We start from the raw sequence: 21,841 nt of genomic DNA, 5'->3' as shown, positions 1-21,841 counted from the left end.
AAATTTAGTGAGTCCCTCGAGAATATGAAAAAGGACCAACTAGAAATTAAGCATACACTGACTGAAATAAAAAATAATATACAGAGATCCAACAGCAGACTAGAGGATCGCAAGAATCAAGTCAAAGATTTGAAATACAAAGAAGAAAAAACACCCAACTGGAAAAGAAAAAAAAAGAATCCAAAAATTATGAAGATAGTGTAAGAAGACTCTGGGACAACTTCAAGCATACCAACATCCGAATTATGGGGGTGCCAGAAGAAGAGAGAGAGCAAGATACTGAAAACCTATTTGAAGAAATGATGACAGAAAACTTCCCCCACCTGGTGAAAGAAATAGACTTACAAGTCCAGGAAGCGCACAGAACCCCAAACAAAAGGAATCTAAAGAGGACCACACCAAGACATATCATAATTAAAATGCCAAGAGCAAAAGACAAAGAGAGAATATTAAAAGCAGCAAGAGAAAAACAGTTACTTACCTACAAGGGAGTACCCATATGATTGTCATCTGATTTCTCAACAGAAACTATGCAGGCCAGAAGGGAGTGGCAAGAAATATTCAAAGTGATGAATAGCAAGAACCTACAACCAAGATTACTCTACCCAGCAAAGCTATCATTCAGAATTGAAAGTCAGATAAAGAGCTTTACAGATAAGAAAAATCTAAAGGAGTTCATCACCACCAAACCAGTATTATATGAAATGCTGAAAGGTATTCTTTAAGAAGAGGAAGAAGAAGAAAAAGGTAAAGATAAAAATTATGAACAACAAATACATATCTATCAATAAATGAATCTAAAAATCAAGTGGATAAAAAATCTGATGAACAGAACAAACTGGTGAATATAATAGAATCAGGGGCATAGAAAGGGAGTGGACTGACAATATCGGGGGGAAGGGGATGTGAAGGGTGCGGGAAGAGACTGGACAAAAATCATATACCTATGGATGAGGACAGTGCGGGGGGGAGGGGGTAAGGGCAGAGGGTGGGGTGGGAACTGGGTGGAGGGGAGCTATGGGGGGAAAAAAGAGGAACAATTGTAATAATCTGAACAATAAAGATTTATTCAAATAAAAAAATGTGTTAAGCAATATTATGCCAATTAAGAAAAATTCAGCAGGATCCATTCTTCAGGCATGCTAAGAATTAGCACAGATAAATAGATAAGCAAAATACAGAATATTCATATAATGGAATATTATTCAACTAGGAAAGGGAATGTTCTGATACATGCTATAAGATGGATGAACTTTCAAAACATATTAAGTGATATAAGTCAGTTACACAAGGCCAATTATTGTTATGATTCTATTTACATGAAATAACCTATATAATAAAAGCCTAATATGCTAAGTGTCCAGTCGTCCGGTCATCCATTCAACCAATCAAATTATAATATGCTAATGATATGCTAAGACCTCTCGCTATGACATGCACTGACCACCAGGGGGAAGATGCTCCAACTAATAGGTTAGCTTGCTGCTGGGGTCCAGCTGATTGGGACTAAGCAAGACAGGCCGACATGCCCTGGAGCTCTCCTAAGATCCCTCCCCAGGTGGCCATCCTCCCGCAGACCTTCCCGGCCCCAAGTGTGCACCAGTGGGGTCCCTTGGCCTGGCCTGCACCCTCTCGCAATCCGGGACCCCTCAGGAGATGACAGAGAGCTGGTTTTGGCCTGATCCCTCAGGCCAGACCAAGGGACCCCACTGGTGCAAGAATTCATGCACCAGGCCCCTAGTATAAAATAAAATAAAATCTAGCCAGTTTTGCTCAGTGGATAGAGCATCGGCCTGCAGACTGAAGGGTCCTGGGTTCGATTCCAGTCAAGGACACATGCCTGGTTGCGGGCTTGATCCCCAGTAGGGGGCCTGCAGGAGGCAGCCATTTATGATTCTCTCTCACCAGTGATGTTTCTATCTCTCTCCCTTCTTCTCTGAAATCAATAAAAATATATATAATTCTCAAGTGTGTGGGGGAGAGGGGGCAGATGGAGCTATTGCTTAAAACAGAGTTTCTGTTTGGGATGTTGAAAATGTTTTGGAAATAGATACAGGTGATGTTTGTACATTTTGAATATAATTAATGCTGTTAAATTGTACACTTAATATGGCTAAAATGGCAAATTTTATATTATATATAATAAAAATTTAAAAATAAACTACATAAACATCATCAAACATTGCACTCCTTATAGCTAAAACATAAGTCAAATTACTGCAAAAGATTATAAAATAAGCCAGAAATATTATACAATGAATGCAAAATTGGCAAAACTCACATATGAAATTACTCTGTTGAACTCCTTGTATCAGCAAAGACATGCAATGTGGAAGAGTAACTGTGAGCCTATGCTAGCAGCTCTTCCTTACCATTGCAGGAATCTACTCATAGGACAAGTCAAGACACACTCTGCACCTCTCAGAGCCTTTGTGAGGAAATGCCATGTAGTGATTTTTCTGTTTATAACCGAAAAACCCCATACTACATAAACAGGACTTTTTCACTTAGTCCATAAGTGTTTTGTGAGCTGGGACAAGGACAAGAATAAGTGTACTGATTCAGTTTTTAAAAGCACAAGTTCTATGTACAGGGAAGTACACTATTCAAAAAAAAAAGGTATCCAAATGCCAATTCACATACTGCTTTTTGTTCACACAGAACCAGAAACCACATGCCTAATGATCTTGATTTACTTAATTTGCAGATATTGTACCAACTTTGCATCCCCAGAATAAATCCCACTAGATCACAGTGTGTGATCTTTACAGTGTATTGCTGCATTGGGTTTGCTAATACTTTGTAGAGGATTTTTGCATCTTTGTTCACCATGGATATTGGACTTATCATTTTCATTCTTTGGAGTGTGTTTATCTGGTTTTGGAATTAGGCTAATGCAGGCCTCGTAAAATGAGCCTGAGAGTCTTCCCTACTCTTGAATTTTTTTGAATACTTTGAGGAAAGGTGTTAGTTCTTCTTTGAATGTTGAGTAAAATTCACCTGTGAAGCCATCTGGTCCATAACTTTTGTTTGTTGGGAGTTTTTTTAATTACTGCTTCAATTTCACTAATTGTAATCTGTCTATAAAGATTCTCTGATGCTTCCTCATTCAGTTTTTGAAGACTGTATGTTTCTAGGGATTAATCCATTTCATCCAGATTGTCCAATTTGTTGACACATAGTTGTTCATAATATTTTCTTACATTCCTTTGTATCCCTTTGGTCTCAGTTGTTACCTCTCCTCTATCAATTGATTTTATTCTTTTGGGTCCTCCATATATTTTTCTGGATGAGTCTGGTTAAAGGTTTGTCATTCTTTTTTATCTTTTCAAAGAACCATCTATTGGTTTCACTGTCCCTCTGAATGTCTTTTTAGACTCTATTTTTCTCACTTCTACTCTGATCTTTATTATTTCCTTCTTTATACTCACTTGAGGCTTGGTTTCTTGTTCTTTTTCAAGTTTCATTAAATATAAAGTTAGATTGTTTATTTGAGACTTTCCTTATTTCTTGAGATAGGCCTATAATGCTATGCATTTCCCTCTTAGAACTGCTTTTGTTGTGTCCCAAAGATTTGGGGTTGTTGTGTTCTCATTTTCAATTCTTTCATGGTATCTTTTGATTTCTTCACTGATCTCACTGTTAAACCATTCATTGAATAGTAACATGTTATTTAGCCTCCATGTCTTCGTGTGTTTTTCAGTTCCTTTCTTGTGATTGATTTCTAAGTTCAGACCATTATGGTCAGAGAAGATGCTTGATATGATTTTAATATTCTTAAATTTATTGAGACTTGTTTTGTGTACTATCCTAGAAAACCTGTTCCAGATGCACTTAAAAATAATGTATTTTCTGCTGCTGAGGGGTAAAAATGCTCTAAGATATCAATTACTAAATCTCTCTGACCTACTGAGTCATTTAAGGCCAACATTTTGTTGTTGATTATGTGTCTGGAAGATCTATAATGTCGATGGGGTGATAAAATACCCTAGTATGATTGTATTACTGTCCACCTATCCTTTTATGTCCATAAGATTTGCTTTACAGCTCTGGCAGGCATGCCTCAATGAGTAGAGTGTTCCTGCACATGGAAGGGTCAGGGATTCAATTTCCAATCAAGGGCACATACCTGGGTTGCAGGTTCGATTCCCACCCCTGGTCAGGGCATGTTTGGGAAGCAACCAATCGATGTGTCAATCTCACATCAATGTTTCTCTTCTCTCTCTCTCTCCTCTCTCTCCCCCTTCCATTGTCTCTAAACATCAATGGAAAAAATATCCTCACTCCTAGGTTGAGGATTTAAAAAAAAAAGATTTGCTTCACACATTTAGGTTCTATGTTGGGTGTATAAATGTTTACAAGCGTTATATCCTCTTGTTGGATTGCTCCCTTTATCATTATGTAGGAGCCTTTTTTGTCTCTTACAACAGCCTTGTTTTAAATTCCATTTTGTCAGATATAAGCATTGCTACCCCAGCTTCTTTTTCCTTTCCATTTGCATGAAATATCTTTCTCCATCTCTTTTAGTGTGTGTGTATCTTTCATTCAGAGTTGAGTCACTTGTAAACAGCATATATATATAGGTCATGTTTTCTTCTCCACTCAGCATTTAAGCCATTTACATTAAAAGTAATTATTGTCCTCACTGGTTTATCTCAGTGGATAGAGTGTCAGCCTGTGGACCAAAGGATCCCAGGTTCATTTCTGGTCAAGGGCATGTACCTTGGTTGCAGGCTCCTCTCCAGCCTGGGGCCTGGTTAGAGCTCATGCAGGAGGCAACCAATCGATGTGTTTCTCTCACATCGATATTTCTCTCTGTCTTTCCCTCTCTCTTTCACTCTCCCTAAAAATCAATGGAAACAATATCCTTGGGTGAGCATTAAAAATAAATAAATAAAAGTGATTATTGATGGGTACCCTCCTAGTATATACTGCCATTTCATTCTTTCAACTCCCCTCTCCCTCCTCCTACTTCTCATCTTCTTCTTCTTCTTCATATATAATATACTGAGTGGCCAGATTATTATGACCACCCCATCAGTACTTCGTTGGGCCACATTTTGCCTTCAATACTGCAGTGATTCTTCTTGGCATTGACTCCACAAGATGTTCAAAGGTGATGCGAGGAATCTGACACCATGCCTGATGAATAGCACTGTCCAGTTCTATGAGATTTGATGGTTGTGGAACCAGCTGCCTGATGGCTCTTTTAACTTCATCCCACAAATGCTCAATTGGATTGAGATTTGGTGATTGTGGGGGCCACCTAAGCAAGATAAAGTCTCCCTCATGTTCTTGAAACCACTCCTGCACAATATGAGCACTGTGGCATGGTGCATTGCTTGTTGGAAGAAGCCATCTCCACTGGGATACGCCATCAACATGATAGGATGAACTTGATCAGCAACAATACTTAGGTATGTTGTGCTATTCAGATGTTGTTCCACACGAATTAAAGGGCCCAAATCATGTCAGGAAAACATGCCCCAAACCATAACACTGCCCCCACCAGCTTGAAGGGTTGTACTCATGCATGTGGGGTGAAAACTTTCATGCTGTTTCTGCGAAATTCTCACTCTGTCATCTGCATGATGCAACTGGAAACATGATTCATCGGACCACATGACTTTTTTCCAATGCTTGACTGTCCAATCCTTGTGTTCCTATGCGAATTGGAGATGTTTTATCTTGGTAACTGCAGACAGCAAAGGTGTTTGAACAGGCCTTCGGCTTCCATATCCCATACAATGCAGTGTACTGCTAATTTGCCTACAAACGTCAGGTGGTCATAATAATCTGGCCACTCAGTGTATGTATGTATATATACATATATATATACATACACACACATACACACACACACACACACACACAGGCCCGGGGCACAAAATTCATGCACAGGGGGCGTGTCCCCTCAGCCCAGCCTGCACCCTCTCCAATCCGGGACCCCTAGAGGGATGCCCAACTGCCAGTTTAGGCCCGATCATTCTCACAATCCTGGACAGCTGGCTCCTAACTGTTCACCTGCCTGCCTGCCTGATCGCCCCAACTGACCCCCTGACGGCCTGGTTGCCCCCAACTGCACCCCCTCCGCCGGCCTGGTTGCCCCTAACTGCCCCCCTCTTCTGGCCAGGTCTCCCCAACTGCCCCCTTCTGCCAGCCTGGTCGCCCCTCACTAACCCCCCTGCCGGCCTGGTCACCCCACGCAGCCTGCTTGTAGGCAGCCATCCTGTGAGGGCGTGATCGTCAATTTGCATATTACCTCTTTGTTATATAGGATATATGTATGTGTGTGTGTGTGTGTGTGTGTATTATTGATTTCAGAGAGGAAGGGAGAAGGAGAGAGAGACAGAAACATCAATGATGAGAGAGAATCATTGATCGGCTGCCTCCTGCATGCCCCCTATTTGGAATTGAGCCTGCCACCCAGGCATATGCCCTGACCAGGGATGGAACCGTAACCTCCTGGTTTACTGGTTGACATTCAACCACTGAACCATGCTGACCAGGCTTCTTCTTCCAGCAAGCACTTTAACATTTCCTGTAATATTGGTTTAGTGGTTAAAAAAAATTCCTTCAAGGTTACATCTGTAATACTAGTAATACTTTCAACAATAAAGAAAAAAAAATTTTAAGGAAAAATAAAAAAATAAAACTCCTTCAGCTTTTTCTTGTCTGGGAAGCACTTTATTTTCGATTTTAAATGATAGCTTTCCTGGGTAAAGTAATCTTTGTTGTAGGTCCTTGCTTTTCATCACTTTTAATATATCTTATCAATCCCTTCTTGCCAGAAATGTTTCTTTTGAGAAATTAGCTGACAGTCTTATGGGAGCTTCCTTTTAGGCAACTAACTGTCTTTTTCTTAAGGCTTTTAAGATTCACTCTTTGTCTTTTACCTTTGCCATTTTAATTATTATGTGTCTTGATATGGGCCTCTTGGGTCCATCTTGTTTGGGACACTTTGTACTTCCTGTACTTGTGTGTCTTTTTCCTGCACCAGGTTAGATAAGTTTTCAGTCCTTTCTTTAAATACTTTCTTGACTCCTTGCTCCCTCCCTTCTTCTGGTATACCTATGATGCAAAATGTTGTTATGTTTCATGTTGTCACAAAGGTCCCTTAAACTATCCTCATTTTTTTAAATTCCTTTTTTTTTTTTTTTTTTGCCTGCTCTAATTGGGTGTTTTTTTTTTATCTTGTCTCCCAAATTGACACTTCATCTAACCTATAGTTTATTCCTTCTAGCGTAGTCTTCATTTCAGATGTTGTTTCTTCATTTCTGACTTGTACTTTTTTATGCTTTCTATGTCCTTTTTCAGGCTGTTGAGTATCCTTATGACTATTACTTTGATAAATTATTTGCCTCCACTTCATTTATCTCTTTTTCTGGAGATTTCTTTCATTTGGAGACTGTTTCTTTGCCTCCCCATTTTGTCTACCTCAGGCTGGCTGACTGTGAGGCTGAACCTCAACCATGTTGTGTGAGCTGCTCTTCAAGTGATGACCACATAAAGAGGACTTCCCCTCAGCAAGGTTGGTGCCTGCCAAGATCTCCCTTTGAACATGCTGCTTGTGAAATTTATTTCATCCTGTTATGATGTTGTCTGAAGCTGGCAACTGGGTGTGATGGTTCTGGGCCTCTTAAGAGGAACTCTGGTGCAGGCCAACATAAGACGCTGCATGTGACTGCACCTCATTAACCTGTTTGGAGCTACAAGCAATCCACAATTTGTGGCTACATCTGCTGGGCCTAGCTGCACACGAGAAGAACCAAGCTGCACACCAAGTCCAGCTTATACCATCACCATGCCCGGAGGCAGGTGAGCTAAAGTCAAAAGGCACCCAAGATCTGCCTCCACCTGCCTCTACCAGGCAGCAGCCTATTAGGCTTAGTCATTGAAAGAGCCTCTGGCTGTACTCCTCAGCAGGGCATAAGCTCCACATGGTAGGTCAAAATAGAGTCCAGAGGGTGGGGCTGTTGCTTTCTCCCAGGCTGATGCTGCACCAGAGGGGAGCACTCCACCCAAGAAAGATGGCATCTGCGGAATGGGGGAATGACTCAACACAAGGATCCTGGCAGCTGTCCCTTAGGCTCTCTCCCCAAAGCCACATACCACCAACTCTCTTCAGGTGATTCTAATCCACTCTGCCCTCCCTCTGCTGAAGCCCAAGAGTAAGTGGCTTCAAACAAAATTGTGTGTCTTGGCCCTTTAAGGGGGTGTCTGTGTCTCTAATGGATGGAAACTCTTCAGCTTTTCACAACCAGATGTTTTGTAGGAACACCTATTCCCGGCTGTGGTGATCTTGGTTGGGGAGCCTGACTTGGGGTTTTAGGCCCCATGCTTCTCATGGGGAACCCCTGCTGCTGAGATATCCCTCTGGAACGTCATCTGTCCCCCATGGAGCAGGGCCAGAACTTTTCCCATATCTGCCCTTCCTTCCAGTCTCGATGTGGCTTCCTCTGTAAATCCTTGGTTATAAGACTACTCTTCAACTACTCTGCAGTTGGTTATACGGGATGATTGTTCTGTAATTTAATTGTTATTCCAGTTATGTCCCAAGAGATGGTGAGTGTAGCTACCACCTACTCCACCACCATCTTGGATCTTTTTGTTCACCAAGGGACAATTTAAAAAATATTTCTCATGATAACAAAGAATAAATAACTAAAAAATAAATAAATAAAAATACATTATATGTAAATAAATTAACAAATCGGCCATAATTGGTATATATACAAAACACAATGAGTGCAGAATATACCTTCTTTTGAATACATGTAATACTTACTGGAATTGACTATAAAGCTGAAAATAAAGTATAAACAAACTTCAAAGGACTGAAATAATTAAGTTTTCTTACCACAAAGCCATTAAGGCAAAAATAAATAACAAAAATATTAGTTAAAAAAATCCTTATTTGGATATATTTTTTAAAAATTTCTAAATAACCAATGATAAATAATTCTAAGTAAAACAAAAACTTAGTCAAATTAGAAAATATTTTTAAACTTATGGCATGAAATAAAACCAGCACTTAGGGAGAAACAGCCTTAAATGTGAACAATAGAAAAAGAGGAAGACTGAAAATTTATGAACAAATTTTCATACTTAGGAAAAGAACATTAAAAATAAATGAAATAAAAGCAAGTATACAACAGAGAACATTAATAAGGCCAAAAGTTTTATGTCTAAAAAGTAATAAAATTGACAAAACTCTGGCCATATGAAGCAGAGTGGAAAAGGGGACAAAAATTACCAATAGCAGGACTAAACAAGTAAACATTAATATAAAAATGTAGACATGAAATAATTTGTGAGCAACTTTTTCAGAAACAAATTCTGAAATTTTCATAAAATGGACCAAGTGTTAAAAAAATATAAATCACCAACACTGGCTCAAGAAGAAACAGAAAGCCTAAATAATCTTATAAACTTCAAAATAAAATTAGTCAAAGGGCCCCCCCAACCTCTTGGGAACTGAATGGGGCTGGAGATTGAGTTAATGACCTCCTTCTGTAATTAATTTAACGATAATAAGTGGTAACACTAGAGACAGAAAACAAGATGGCAGCATAGGTAAACACCTAAATTGCTGCCTCGCACAACAATTTCAAAACTACAACTAAAAGACAAAACGGACATCATCCAGAACCACAGGAAGGCTGGCTGAGTGGAAATTCTACAACTCGAAGGAAAGAGAAAAGCACACTGAGACTCAGAGGAGCTGCAGAAGGCAGAGGTACAGAGGCACATGAGCAGAGAGGGCTGGCAACTGAGTACGCGGCTGGCTTTCTCAATCGGAAGGGAGACAAAAGCTCCTGACAGCTCTGAACTCCAGTTCAAGGTGAGACTCTGGGGACCCAGACTCATTAGGGGAGAAACTGGACTGTCTGGCAGCGGGCAAAAATCAAGGGTGGCTTTCTCTCAGAGGTACTTGCACTGATTACCATGGGACACTGAGACCCAGGGGCCTCTTAGGGCAGGACTGACGGGAAGCCAATGCTGTCCACTCTACCCAGAGACTCTGCCCCATCCAAGCTGAGCACAGAGGCTTTTGCAAGTCTTGTCTCATAAGGGTGTCTCCAGCCCAGAAGTTCTCCCAGCGTAGACACAGCTGATCCTCACAGCCAATTGGCATGGAGGTCAAATCCTCCCAGTGATACCAACAACAATCAAGGCTTAACTACAACAAGACTGTGCACACAACCCACAAAGGGGTGCACCAAGAGTGTCCACCTCAGGTACCTGGGGAGGCTGAGCCACTGGGCCCTATAGGATACCTACCACACAAGGCCACTCTATATCAACTCAGGGGAGCAGCCAAAATGCGGAGACAAAGAAACAGGTCACAAATGAAAGAAATGGAGGAAAGCAAACTACTGGATATAGTGTTCAAAATCACGGTTATAAGGTTTTTCAAGAATTTTCTAGAAACAGCCAATAATTCTAGCAAGACCCCCGAGGATATGAAAAAGGACCAACTAGAAATTAAGCATACACTGACTGAAATAAAAAATAATATACAGAGATCCAACAGCAGACTAGAGGATCGCAAGAATCAAGTCAAAGATTTGAAATACAAAGAAGCAAAAAACACCCAACCGGAAAAGCAAAAAGAAAAAACAATCCAAAAATATGAAGATAGTGTAAAGAGCCTCTGGGAAAACTTCAAGCATACCAAGATACTGAAAACCTATTTGAAGAAATAATGACAGAAAACTTCCCCCACCTGGTGAAAGAAATAGACTTACAAGTCCAGGAAGCACACAGAACCCCAAACAAAAGGAATCCAAAGAGGACCACACCAAGATACATCATAATTAAAATGCCAAGGGCAAAAGACAAAGAGAGAATATTAAAAGCAGCAAGAGAAAAACAGTCAGTTACCTACAAGGGAGCACCCATACAATTGTCAGCTGATTTCTCAACAAAAACTATGCAGGCCAGACGGGAGTGGCAAGAAATATTCAAAGTGATGAATAGCAAGAACCTACAACCAAGATTACTCTACCCAGCAAAGCTATCATTCAGAATTGAAGGTCAGATAAATAGCTTCACAGATAAGAAAAAGCTAAAGGAGTTCATCACTGCCAAACCAGTATTATATGAAATGCTGAAAGGTATTCTTTAAGAAGAGGAAGAAGAAGAAAAAGGTAAAGATAAAAATTATGAACAATAAATACGTATCTATGGATAAGTGAATCTGAAAATCAAGTGAATAAAAAATCTGATGAACAGAATAAACTGGTGAATATAATAGAATTGGAGGAATAGAAAGGGAGTGGACTGACAATTCTCAGGGGTGGGAAGAGGTGTGAGGGGTGCGGAAAGAGACTGCACAAAAATCGTACACCTATGGATGAGGACAGTGCGGGGAGGATAAGGGCAGAAGGTGGGGTGGGAACCGGGTGGAGGGGAGCTATGGGGGGAAAAAAGAGGAACAATTGTAATAATCTGAACAATAAAGATTTATTTAAAAAAATAAAATAAAATAAAATTAGTCAACAAAATTCTTATGAAAATTAATATTTCCAGGCCCAAGTATCCTAACAGTTCAGTTCTACTCATGTAAAAACAAGTTTCAATTTTTCACAAACTTTTCTACAGAAAAGTAAAGACATCTTCCAACATACTATATGAGACCAATATGACTTGGTGAAAATGTGATAAGCAAGAATGAGACCAGAAAATTATAGGCATTCATTCATAATCACAAATATCAAAATTGTAAGTGAAATATGAGCAAAACAAATCCATCAGATTATAAAAGGATAATAAATTATGACGTAATTGGGTTTACCCCTAAAATGCAAGTTGACTAAACATTTAAAAAAATTAAATATGCTATGTTAAGATTAACAGAAAACAAATCATATGATCATTATAACAAATAAAAAGCACTTGACAAAATTCAATGACTAGTCATTAAAAAAGGTTTTTTTTTGTAACTAAGAATAAAAGGAAACTTCCTTAATCTAATAAAGAGCATTAAAAAAAAAAAAAAACTAGAGCAAAGATGACAAAGAAAAATGTGGGAATGATTCCTTTGAGATATAGAACTAAAGACAAGGATGTGCCCTCTCACCAATTTTGGATATTAACCCCTTATCAGATATATCATTGCAAGTATGTTCTCCCATACAGATAGTCAACACCGTAATGAAGGTCCCAGGTGGTAGCACTGCAAGCAGACAGGAAAGAACAGTCTTTACATTGTCATGGTACGACAAGGGGCTATCCATGTAGCAACATTTAATTTGGAGCCCTTACACAAAAATCTAGAGTATTAAAGTCACAATGTAAGAGAAAAAAATGAATAACTTCTTAACCATAAATTAAATATTTCATGAATTAAATACTGAAATCTGTAACCATAAAGAAAAATGGTGTTCAACTACAGTGAAATGTGTAACTTCTGCATACAGAACAGGGGAGGACAACACACAGAATGAGAAAGCAAGTCACAGAATAACAGAAGATAGTTGTAACACATATAACAAAGAAGATTGACAAAGGACTAGAATCTAGAAAATATAAAAATATCCTATACATAATACAATGCAATAAAAAACAAATGAAAAACTTAATTCCTAGTTCACAAAAGAGGAAATCTAAATGGCCAAATAAAAAGACGCTCAACCTCACTAATAACCAAGAAGCCAAATTAAAACAAAAATGAAATATTACTACATATCTACCAGAATGAGTGGAAAGAATTTTAAACCTGACAGAAAGTGATGATGAGGATCAGATAAGGAGCAACAGAATCTCTTCCACACTATAAAAGGAATTGTAAATTAAATGGATTGTTTGTCTTCCTTTTAAGTTGTATGAGTTCTTTATATATTTTGAAAATTAATCCTTTATCAGATGTATCATTGCCAAGTATGTTCACTTCCAGGCCAAGGCACTAGCCCAGGGTTTGGGCTCAACCCCCAATAGGGGGCGTGCAGGATGCAGCCAATCGATGTTTCTCTCTATCTTTCTCCCTTCCTCTCTCTCTAAAATCAATAAAAACATATTTTTATAAATAAAGCATTGTAAATGAATTAGTGCAAATACTTTGGAAAAGAAATTGCCCTTCTCTCATAAAATTGAAGACACTTGTACCCTTTGATCAAGCAATTTGACTTCTACATATATCATCTATAGAAATGCATGTTTATGTGTGCCAAGATACAGGAAGGAGAATGTTCTTAACAAAACTGTTCATAACTACCAAAAAATTGAAAACAACCCAAATGTCCATCAAGAGTAGAATGGAGAAAAAATGGTTTATAACTGTTTATTTTCAGTTTAAAACTGAATATTACCCAACGATGTGAATTTTGATGTCATCAAAAGAATACATAAAGGCTAGTGGCATTTTGGGGCTCTCATTAAGGATGAAGATAAATTTAATTTGGGTTTAGTAGGAATATAGTTATGCAGTGGAATGTAGTTACATAGCTCGTTATTGCTGTAATATTTAAAATATTGTTAGCCATCCTGGGGAAAAAGGATTTTGAGGATTACTCCAACAACCCACTGTGCTGACTCAGTTGGCTTCATAGCAAAGATGTAGGCCCAGAGGATGTCCAACATATGATGTTCCTTAGCACCCAGCACTAAAGTACAACAGCAGTTTGAAGTGTACCAAGTCAAAAGCTTGTCAGAGTTGAAAAAATTGTAAGCAGAGAAACCTATTCTCATTTATACTAACTCAAAATGGAAATTCTTTTCTATCAGGAATATATTCAATAATGTACATTATTCTCCTTTTTATTGGGAATCATGCAAAGTAGAATTTATCATAATTTCTACATGAGGTTCAACTATTTGGATCCAAACTATCAATAATAATTTAAACATTATCAGTAGGTGAGGATTGTGTAAAGTAATAGCAAAGATATATATTGGGTTTTGCCCCCAGTTACTTCACACAGAGCTCCTAAACCCTTGTAAGTTCCAAGTGTTTTTTGTTCTAATGAGGTGACTCTTGGTGAGTTCCTGGATAGCTGCAGGATAGGGGCTAGTCACCAAAACAACCAAGCCAGGATTAGAAGCTTGGAACTTTCTGGGAAGGGGAACGGTGCTGGAGATTGAGTTAATCGATCATGCCTATGTGAGGAAAATCCCAATAGTATGGGGTTCCACCAGCTCCCGAGTTGATGAATACATCTACATGCCAGGAGGGTGGTGCATCCCAACTCCACAGGAACAGAAGCCCCTGAGCTCAGGACCCTTCCAGACCTTGCCCTATGTATCACTTCATGTGGTTGTTCATCTATAACCTTTATCTATATAATAAAAGCCTAAGCGGCCGTTACGGTGGAATGACCAGAATGACTGGTTGCTATGATGCGCACTGACCACCAGGAAGCAGATGCTCAATGCAGGAGCTGTCCCCTGGTGGTCAGTGCACTCCCACAGGGGGAGCACCGCTCAGCCAGAAGCTGGGTGGCGGGATCTCTCCCGCATCCGTGGCAGCACTAAAGAGCAGCAAGCCAAGGGGTAAGGAACGAGCAGGCAGGCAGGTCCCAGACTGTGAGAGGGCACAGGCCTGGCTGAGAAACGCCCCCGCTCAGTGCACGAATTTTGTGCACCAGGCCTCTAGTTATATAATAAACTGATAAATGTAAATAAGCATTTCCCTGAGTTCTGTAAGCTATTCTGGCAAATGAACAAATCCAAGAGAAGGATCATAGGAACCCCACATTTGTAGCCAAGTCAGACAGAAGTTGTGGGTCAACTGAGACCTATTACTTGCAATTGGCATCTGAAGAGGTCAGGGGAGTCTTGTGGGACTGAACCCTTAACCTGTGGGATCTGCACTAACTCCAATTAGTTTCAGAATTTAACTGGAAGACACCTAGCTGGTGTCACAGAGAATTGCCTGGTCTTTTTTTCTAGTCCCAGCCTAATATATAAAAAGCCAGGGACCATCATGACTGAAACAACTGGATAGACGACCAAAGAGCAGGCTGCGTGGGGCAACCAGGCTGGCAGGGGGATTAGTGAGGGACGACCAAACGACTGAACAGCAGGCTGCATGGGGCGACCACGCTGGCAGGGGTGGCAGTTGGGGGCAACCAGGCCAGCAGGGGGGGCAGTTAGGGGTGACCAGACCAGTGGGTGGGGGGCAGTTAGGGGCAACCAGGCCGGCAAGGGGGGGGGAAGTTAGGGGTGACCAGGCGGCGGGGGGGGGTGGGGCAGTTGGGAGCAACCAGGCCAGCAGGGGTGACAGTTGGGAGCGACCAGGCTGGCAGGGGGGGCAGTATGGGGCGACCAGGCCAGCGGGGGAGTTGGGGGCAGCCAGGACGGCAGAGGGGGTAGTTGGGGGCAACCAGGCCATCGGGGGGGGGAGGCAGTAAGGGGCGACCAGGCCAGCGGGGAGGGGCAGTTAGGGGTGACCAGGTCAGCGGCGGGGGCAGTTAGGGGTGACCAGGCCAGCAGTGGGGGGCAGTTGGGGGCGACCAGGCCGGCAGGGGGGACAGTAGGGGGCAATCAGGCCGTCAGGCAGATGAGCAGTTAGGAGCCAGCGGTCCTGGATTGTGAGAGGGATCCCAGATTGGAGAGGGTGCAGGCTAGGCTGAGGGGACTCCCGCCCCCCGTGCACAAATTTTGTGCACCGGGCCTCTAGTTCTGTAATAAAAGGAACTAGGGCTCCCTGGAGAAAGGGCTGATTCTAGGAATCGGACACTTTAAGATGAACCTGGAGCCTCTTAATAGTTTCAAAATTAAGAAACTGCTAAAAACAATCAAACAAGCCCACACTGATGAGGTATATCAGAGGAGCCAGAAGAAAGAGCTTCAACAGCCAAAGCTAGAACAACATGAGCAACAAAGTACAGCAGTATTGGATTACAACCCAAGGTATGGATAAATATCCATTGAGTCCACACAGATATGAATAAATAGTTGAGTAAATTACAAAATGGGAGAGAAGAGACAAACAATGCCAAATAACTTATACAGATACTTCGCCCTAAAGGAGGGGAAGCAGAACTCACAGAGACCTCCTTCCAAAGAGGACAGTATGGAAGGGAGGAGAAAAGCGAGTAATTACACAGTACAGAAACCTGACAAATGCTACTTCAGCCCGTTGATCAACACCAACAGTCTTAAATCAAGTTCATAGTATGTACCCATAATATGATATGACAATGGCAATTTACATCAGACAAATTGCAATACAGGGAAATTCTACAACACACCTGACAAGAACTCCTGGAAACTGTTGGTCATCAAAAATAAAAGAAGTCTGAGAAAACATCACAGCCAACAGGGACCTAATGAAACGATCACAACTAAGTGTAACAGGAGATCCTGGAACAAAAGGATATTAGGGAAAACTAAGAAAACCTGGATAAAGTACAGATTTTAGTTAATAATGTATCAATATGGATTCATTAATTGAAATGAATGTAACAAACTAAGATACGATGTTAATAATTAGGGAAACAAGATATAAGGTATACTGAAACTCTCTATACTAGCTCCATAATCTTTCTGGGAGTCTACAATTACTCTCAAAAATAAAGTCCATTAAAAATTAAAAATAAATAAATAAAATTAACAGATCACAATAGCCAAGAAAGTAAACTCAGAACACATGTACTGCTGGTATACGAAACAGGGAATATTAGAAATTTATGTCTAAAGGATGGACTTTTGAACAAGTGATGCTAGAACTACTAGCTGTTCACGTGGGGAATTAGATTGCTGCCTCACGTTACATACAAATTATAGTTGGACTAAAATTCCAAATGTGCAAATCCAAATTTTAAAAATTATTAGAAGAAAAGTTTAGTGATTAACTTCATGAAAAGAAAGGTCATCTTAAGCAAAAGAAAAAAAAGCATTAACCATACAGAAAAGATTGATTTGTCTACATAAAAGTTTTCAACTTCTACAAAAGAAATGATACTATTTAAGGAAGAAAAAAAGGACAAATGACTGGCCATAAGAAATGGTGTTCAACCCAAAAGATTAATATACAGGATACAAATAGAGAAATTCTGAAAAATAAACAAGAAAATGATAAGCCAATAGAAAAACGGGGAAAGGATATGAATAGTCAATTCACAGAGGAATAAATGGCCATTAAACAAATGGATACCATGTTTTCCCCATCAAATTGGTAAAAAAAAAAAAAAAAAATTATATATATATATATATATATATATATATATATATATAAAACTGATAACACAGAATCTGAGCAAGAATGTGGCGAAAGGATCTTTTTTTTCTTTTTTTATTGAATGTTTTGGGATGACATCGGTTAATATATTTTTATATGTTTCAGGTATACAATCTAAAGCATTGTGTGTTCACCACCCCAAGTCCAGTCTCCTTCCCTCACCATTTATCCCCACTTTAGCCTCCTCCAACTCAGGGGAAAGGATCTTTTTTCTTTTCTTTTTTTTAAAATATATTTTATTGATTTTTTACAGAGAGGAGGGGAGAGGGATAGAGAGTCAGAAACATCGATCAGCTGCCTCTTGCACACACCCCACTGGGGATGTGCCCGCAACCAAGGTACATGCCCCTGACTGGAATCGAACCTGGGACCCTTCAGTCCACAGGCCGACACTCTATCCACTGAGCCAAACCGGTCCGGGCAGGGGAAAGGATCTTTAATGCAGTCCATGGATTAAGCGGTTTAACCACTCTGAAAAACAATTTGACAGCATCTATTAAACGTGCACATCTTTTCTACAAAAGTATTAGAAAAGGACCAAAACCAGCGTTTTCATTACCAGTATCTGGTTCACTATATTATGACACTATGGAAAACAATGCATTATTAGCTTAAAAGAATGAGGCAGATATACAGATGTTTGTAGAGGCAGATACATAGATAGATATGTAGACACACACCCCTCCCAGAAATACCTCTCCAAGATATATTACTTGGTATAGAAATAAAGTTATGGAACAATCCATAGAGAACAACAGAATCTGTGATTTAAACATAAAGAAAAAAATACATAAAACCACATACTTATGTACATACCTAAGTGCCTCATGTACAGAACATTCTTAAAGAACACCCCTCAAACTGAAACAGAAAATGCGACTAGGGAAAGGGTGCATTGTAAGAATTCCTTTCCTTTTTCATCTAGGCATCTTCGATGAGAACGTTTTTATGTATTACCCGTAGAATTCAAAATTGTTCTGCTTCGTGAACTAAGCAGAAGGCAGGAGAGGGAGAAACGGTAGAAGTTTTACGTTGACAGCATTTTCCTACATGTGTGGTGGTGCACTGTGAGTCAGGGGACACTCTCCTGCCACACGGGCACCTGCCCTTGAGTTAAGCTCACCATTGCTGTGCCCCCGGAGGCCTGATAATGGGAACAGCAGCAACAACATGGCTAAGCATCACTGCTTAGGGCACACATGACCCCTGACTGCTACACAGAAACTGCAAGGAAACCGTCACCAGTGATGGGTACACCATGCCCTGGGTTTCCCTAAATGTAGTGTGACTCTTGGAAGAGGCACATCTTTTCTGCCTGACTCAAACCTTGTTGAGACGTACAGCTCAAAAATATCCCAAAGCCAAGGGTGAGTCACATCAGCATCTTAAATTTGCACCAAGTGAGCCGACTATGTGTGGAAAAGTCCTTTTCAAATTCTTAATAGCCTATGTTCTTTTTCATGACTGACACCCAAACTGCCTCATAAACTATAAATACTCCATTTTAATCATTCCCTAAGTTAATGTAAGCAAAACTATTTTGCATTCAATTAAGGTAAGGCATTTTGGTGAATACCAAAGCATAAAACTTAAATTCATTACACAACTGTAGTAAATGTCTGATTCATATAAATTTTATCTATAATTCCCCAAACCACTATGGAAAGTTAAATCATTCACTTTATATAGTACAACATAATGTGGGACTATGTAAAAACTGAAAGAAAAAAGAATTTTCCGAAGAAGCTGGCTTTCGAGTTATGTCTTGAAAAAAAAAAATATTTTTATGTAATTTAAAAATCAAAAATCACTTCCTAAGGAAATCTAATCCTCAGTATAAATCACGGTAGGAAAAAAATCCTTCTTCATGGGTAAAAAGGAGACAAAACTTGCCCAAATATAAATGTAAATATGCTTTAAATAGCAAAAGTGGTATTTGCAAGTAGTACAAATGAAAATGCCAATTAACATAACACGACACAAAACCAAGTCTGTGACTCAGCTTTACAAATACTGCGGTGCCGGTTGCTGTCCAGTGAGAGACAGCTGTTTCACCGGGTTACAGAGTGGCATTAACAGAACCGAATTCAGTCTGTTCAATGCGACACACACAACTTTCTTGTCAGTCACACTCCAAGACACCACTTCTTTTGATGGGTCTTCAAAATACACGGCGGAGCTCCTCAACCCTCTCACATTCTGTTTTCAAAGTTCTAGGGAGGGTCCCGGAATCTGCATTTTTTTTAAAAGAGCTGATTCTGGAGAATCCCAGGAAAGGACTTCAAAGGGGCATTGACCCCACCCCACCCCCTACTCCCTGAATCAGGGCAGAAGCAGGACATTTCACACATACATATAAGCACGAGTTTTTTTCCCTTTCCTGGAAATCTTTATTCTAAGTATCACCAAGTCTTACAACTGATAATACTAACATGAAATATGTCTGTCTGTTTTAATTGAATCCTTTAATACATATTTGAATAGTTTTTAACTCTGGTTACAGAAAGAAAGAAAATGCAAGAATGAGATAGGGATAATGTTTTGTTTCATAAAGAAAAAAGTGAGAAGTCTGAAGCCAGTATGGCAAAAAGTTTATATCTGTTATTAAATCTGAGTGAAGGTTAATATGAATATCACTGGACAGCAGTCTCCCCCTTATCTGTGGTTTCACTTTCCACAGTCAACCATGGCACAAAAATGTTAAATGGAAAATTCCAGAAATAAGTAATACATTAGTTTTAAATTGCCTGCTATTCTGAGTATCTCAATGAAATCTTGTGCCATCCCTCTCTGTCCTGCTCGGGACATGAATCACCCCCTGGTCCAGCGTCCCCCCGACGCAGACGCTCCCCACCCACCCGTTAGTCACTGAGTAGCCACCTCAGTTCTCAGAGCGATGGCCACAGCCTCACAGTGCTTATGTCCAAGTCACTCTAATTCTACTTAATAATGCCACAGTCACTTCATTTCATTACAGTATATTGCTATAATTGTTCAATTTTTTTTTTATTAGTCCTTGTTACTCAACTCTTATTGTGCCTAATTTATGAACTAAACTTTAACAAAGGTATGTCTGTATAGGAAAAAACAGTGCACACAGGGTTTGGTACTGTATGCGGTGTCAGGCAGCCAGCGGGTCTTGGAACATATTCTCCACAGGTAAGGGGTGACTGTTGTGTCTACCACACTTTTCTGTATGTTTAAAATACTTAATACTTTTTAAAGAAATGTAAGTAAATAACAGTATTCCAAGAGCAAGTACGAGCGGATCAGCATACGCCACCCCTACCTGGAGGCAGCAGCAGCCAAAGCCTTTGATAACTTGTATCTTGGAAGGCTACATGATTTCATGCCCCTCGTCTTGTTCACAGAACAAGCATGACCTGCTTGCACTTGCTTAAAGCTATGCTCTTTTTCACTGTGAACAGGATGATGTAAGTAAAGATGGGAGGAAAGCGCCCTTCTTGGGTTCACATACCTGTGTCACTCCCAGGTCCTGTTGACAAGGCTGGCATGATGCAGGCTGCAGGCTGGACGCCGCACTCCACACGAATGCTCTCCCGCAGGGAATTCCAGCTCCACGGCCTGCAGCCACGCTGCCTACCAGGATTTATATATCGCACAGGCCGTTCCTACAAAGAAGAGGAACAGTGTAAAATAATAATAAAAACAAAGATTACTCAATTGCAACATTCTGTAACTAACTCGTATTCCAACACACTTCAGGATTTTTCAGAATTTTTTCTACAGGCTACATACAAATATTAAGTGTGAGAGTTTTTCATTTTGATGTGACATTTCTAATTAAAAATATGAAAGTTCTTCATGGATATATCAAGACTTCCTTAAAAGAATTTTACTGTTAGTTTGAGGACTGCTGAATGCATAGATGGAGAAAGTAAGGAAGCTTCTGTAAGCCAATACCATTCTAAAATTCCTCCCCTCTGTTAATCATAATTCTAAGTTACATTTCTAATGTAGAACAGAGACTATAAATTGTCAACAACTTATAACTAATTGTAATTTTTAAAAAGAGCTCATCTTAATATAATAATTGCAGAGTTCTCTAACTTAAGACTGCAAATAACCTTTGAAAAAATACTAGAATTGAAGCAAGATGTTATTATAGATTTACAGAAGTGTTCATCTAAAATAAGCCTAACAATCCAAGCTAATATACAAAAGTAAATTTGTTTATAAAAACTAAGCTTTGGTGTGTCTTGGAAAATATCAATTTTCAATAACTATTTTAACTAATGTTTATCCCAAATTAAATAGTATAAAGGTACCACTATATAGTAGCTAAGAGCAATTACTCTAGAGTTTGGGCTAATCTCTAATGCTGTGAGCTCTGTGATCTAGGACAAGTTATTTAATCTTATTAAGCCTTAAACTCCTTGTAGGCAAATGAAGATATCAGCAATTTAAAATTGTTTGATAATTAAATATGATAGGGCACAGAACACAGCAACTGGCACATAGCCAGCAAATAAAAAATGCTGGCTATTATGACTGGAGTTGTCTAATTCAGGTAATAAGATTATAAAATGTAAACATAAAAGAAAGAAGCAAGATTAAAATGTACATTGTCCTGACACCTAGAAGGAGACCATGTGTTTTAAATTTAGACCACTGCTGCCTAATAACGGAAAATAC

The 21,841-nt window shown here is 39.6% G+C and overlaps 1 protein-coding gene across 1 annotated transcript in view; it reads right to left on the bottom strand.

Moving 5' to 3' along the window:
- Positions 1-21,841, bottom strand: part of MPP7 (MAGUK p55 scaffold protein 7) — a 345,710-nt gene that overhangs the window by 248,045 nt on the left and 75,824 nt on the right. Inside the window, exon 4 of the mRNA XM_054716587.1 lies at positions 20,664-20,817. Coding sequence (XP_054572562.1) covers positions 20,664-20,817 — 154 coding nt within the window. The remainder of the gene's footprint in view (positions 1-20,663; positions 20,818-21,841) is intronic.

This window comes from Eptesicus fuscus, chromosome 5, assembly GCF_027574615.1.
Source record: "Eptesicus fuscus isolate TK198812 chromosome 5, DD_ASM_mEF_20220401, whole genome shotgun sequence".
NCBI lineage: Eukaryota > Metazoa > Chordata > Mammalia > Chiroptera > Vespertilionidae > Eptesicus > Eptesicus fuscus.
Note: the sequence above shows the minus strand (reverse complement) of the source record. Positions and strands in the feature narration are given on the sequence as shown.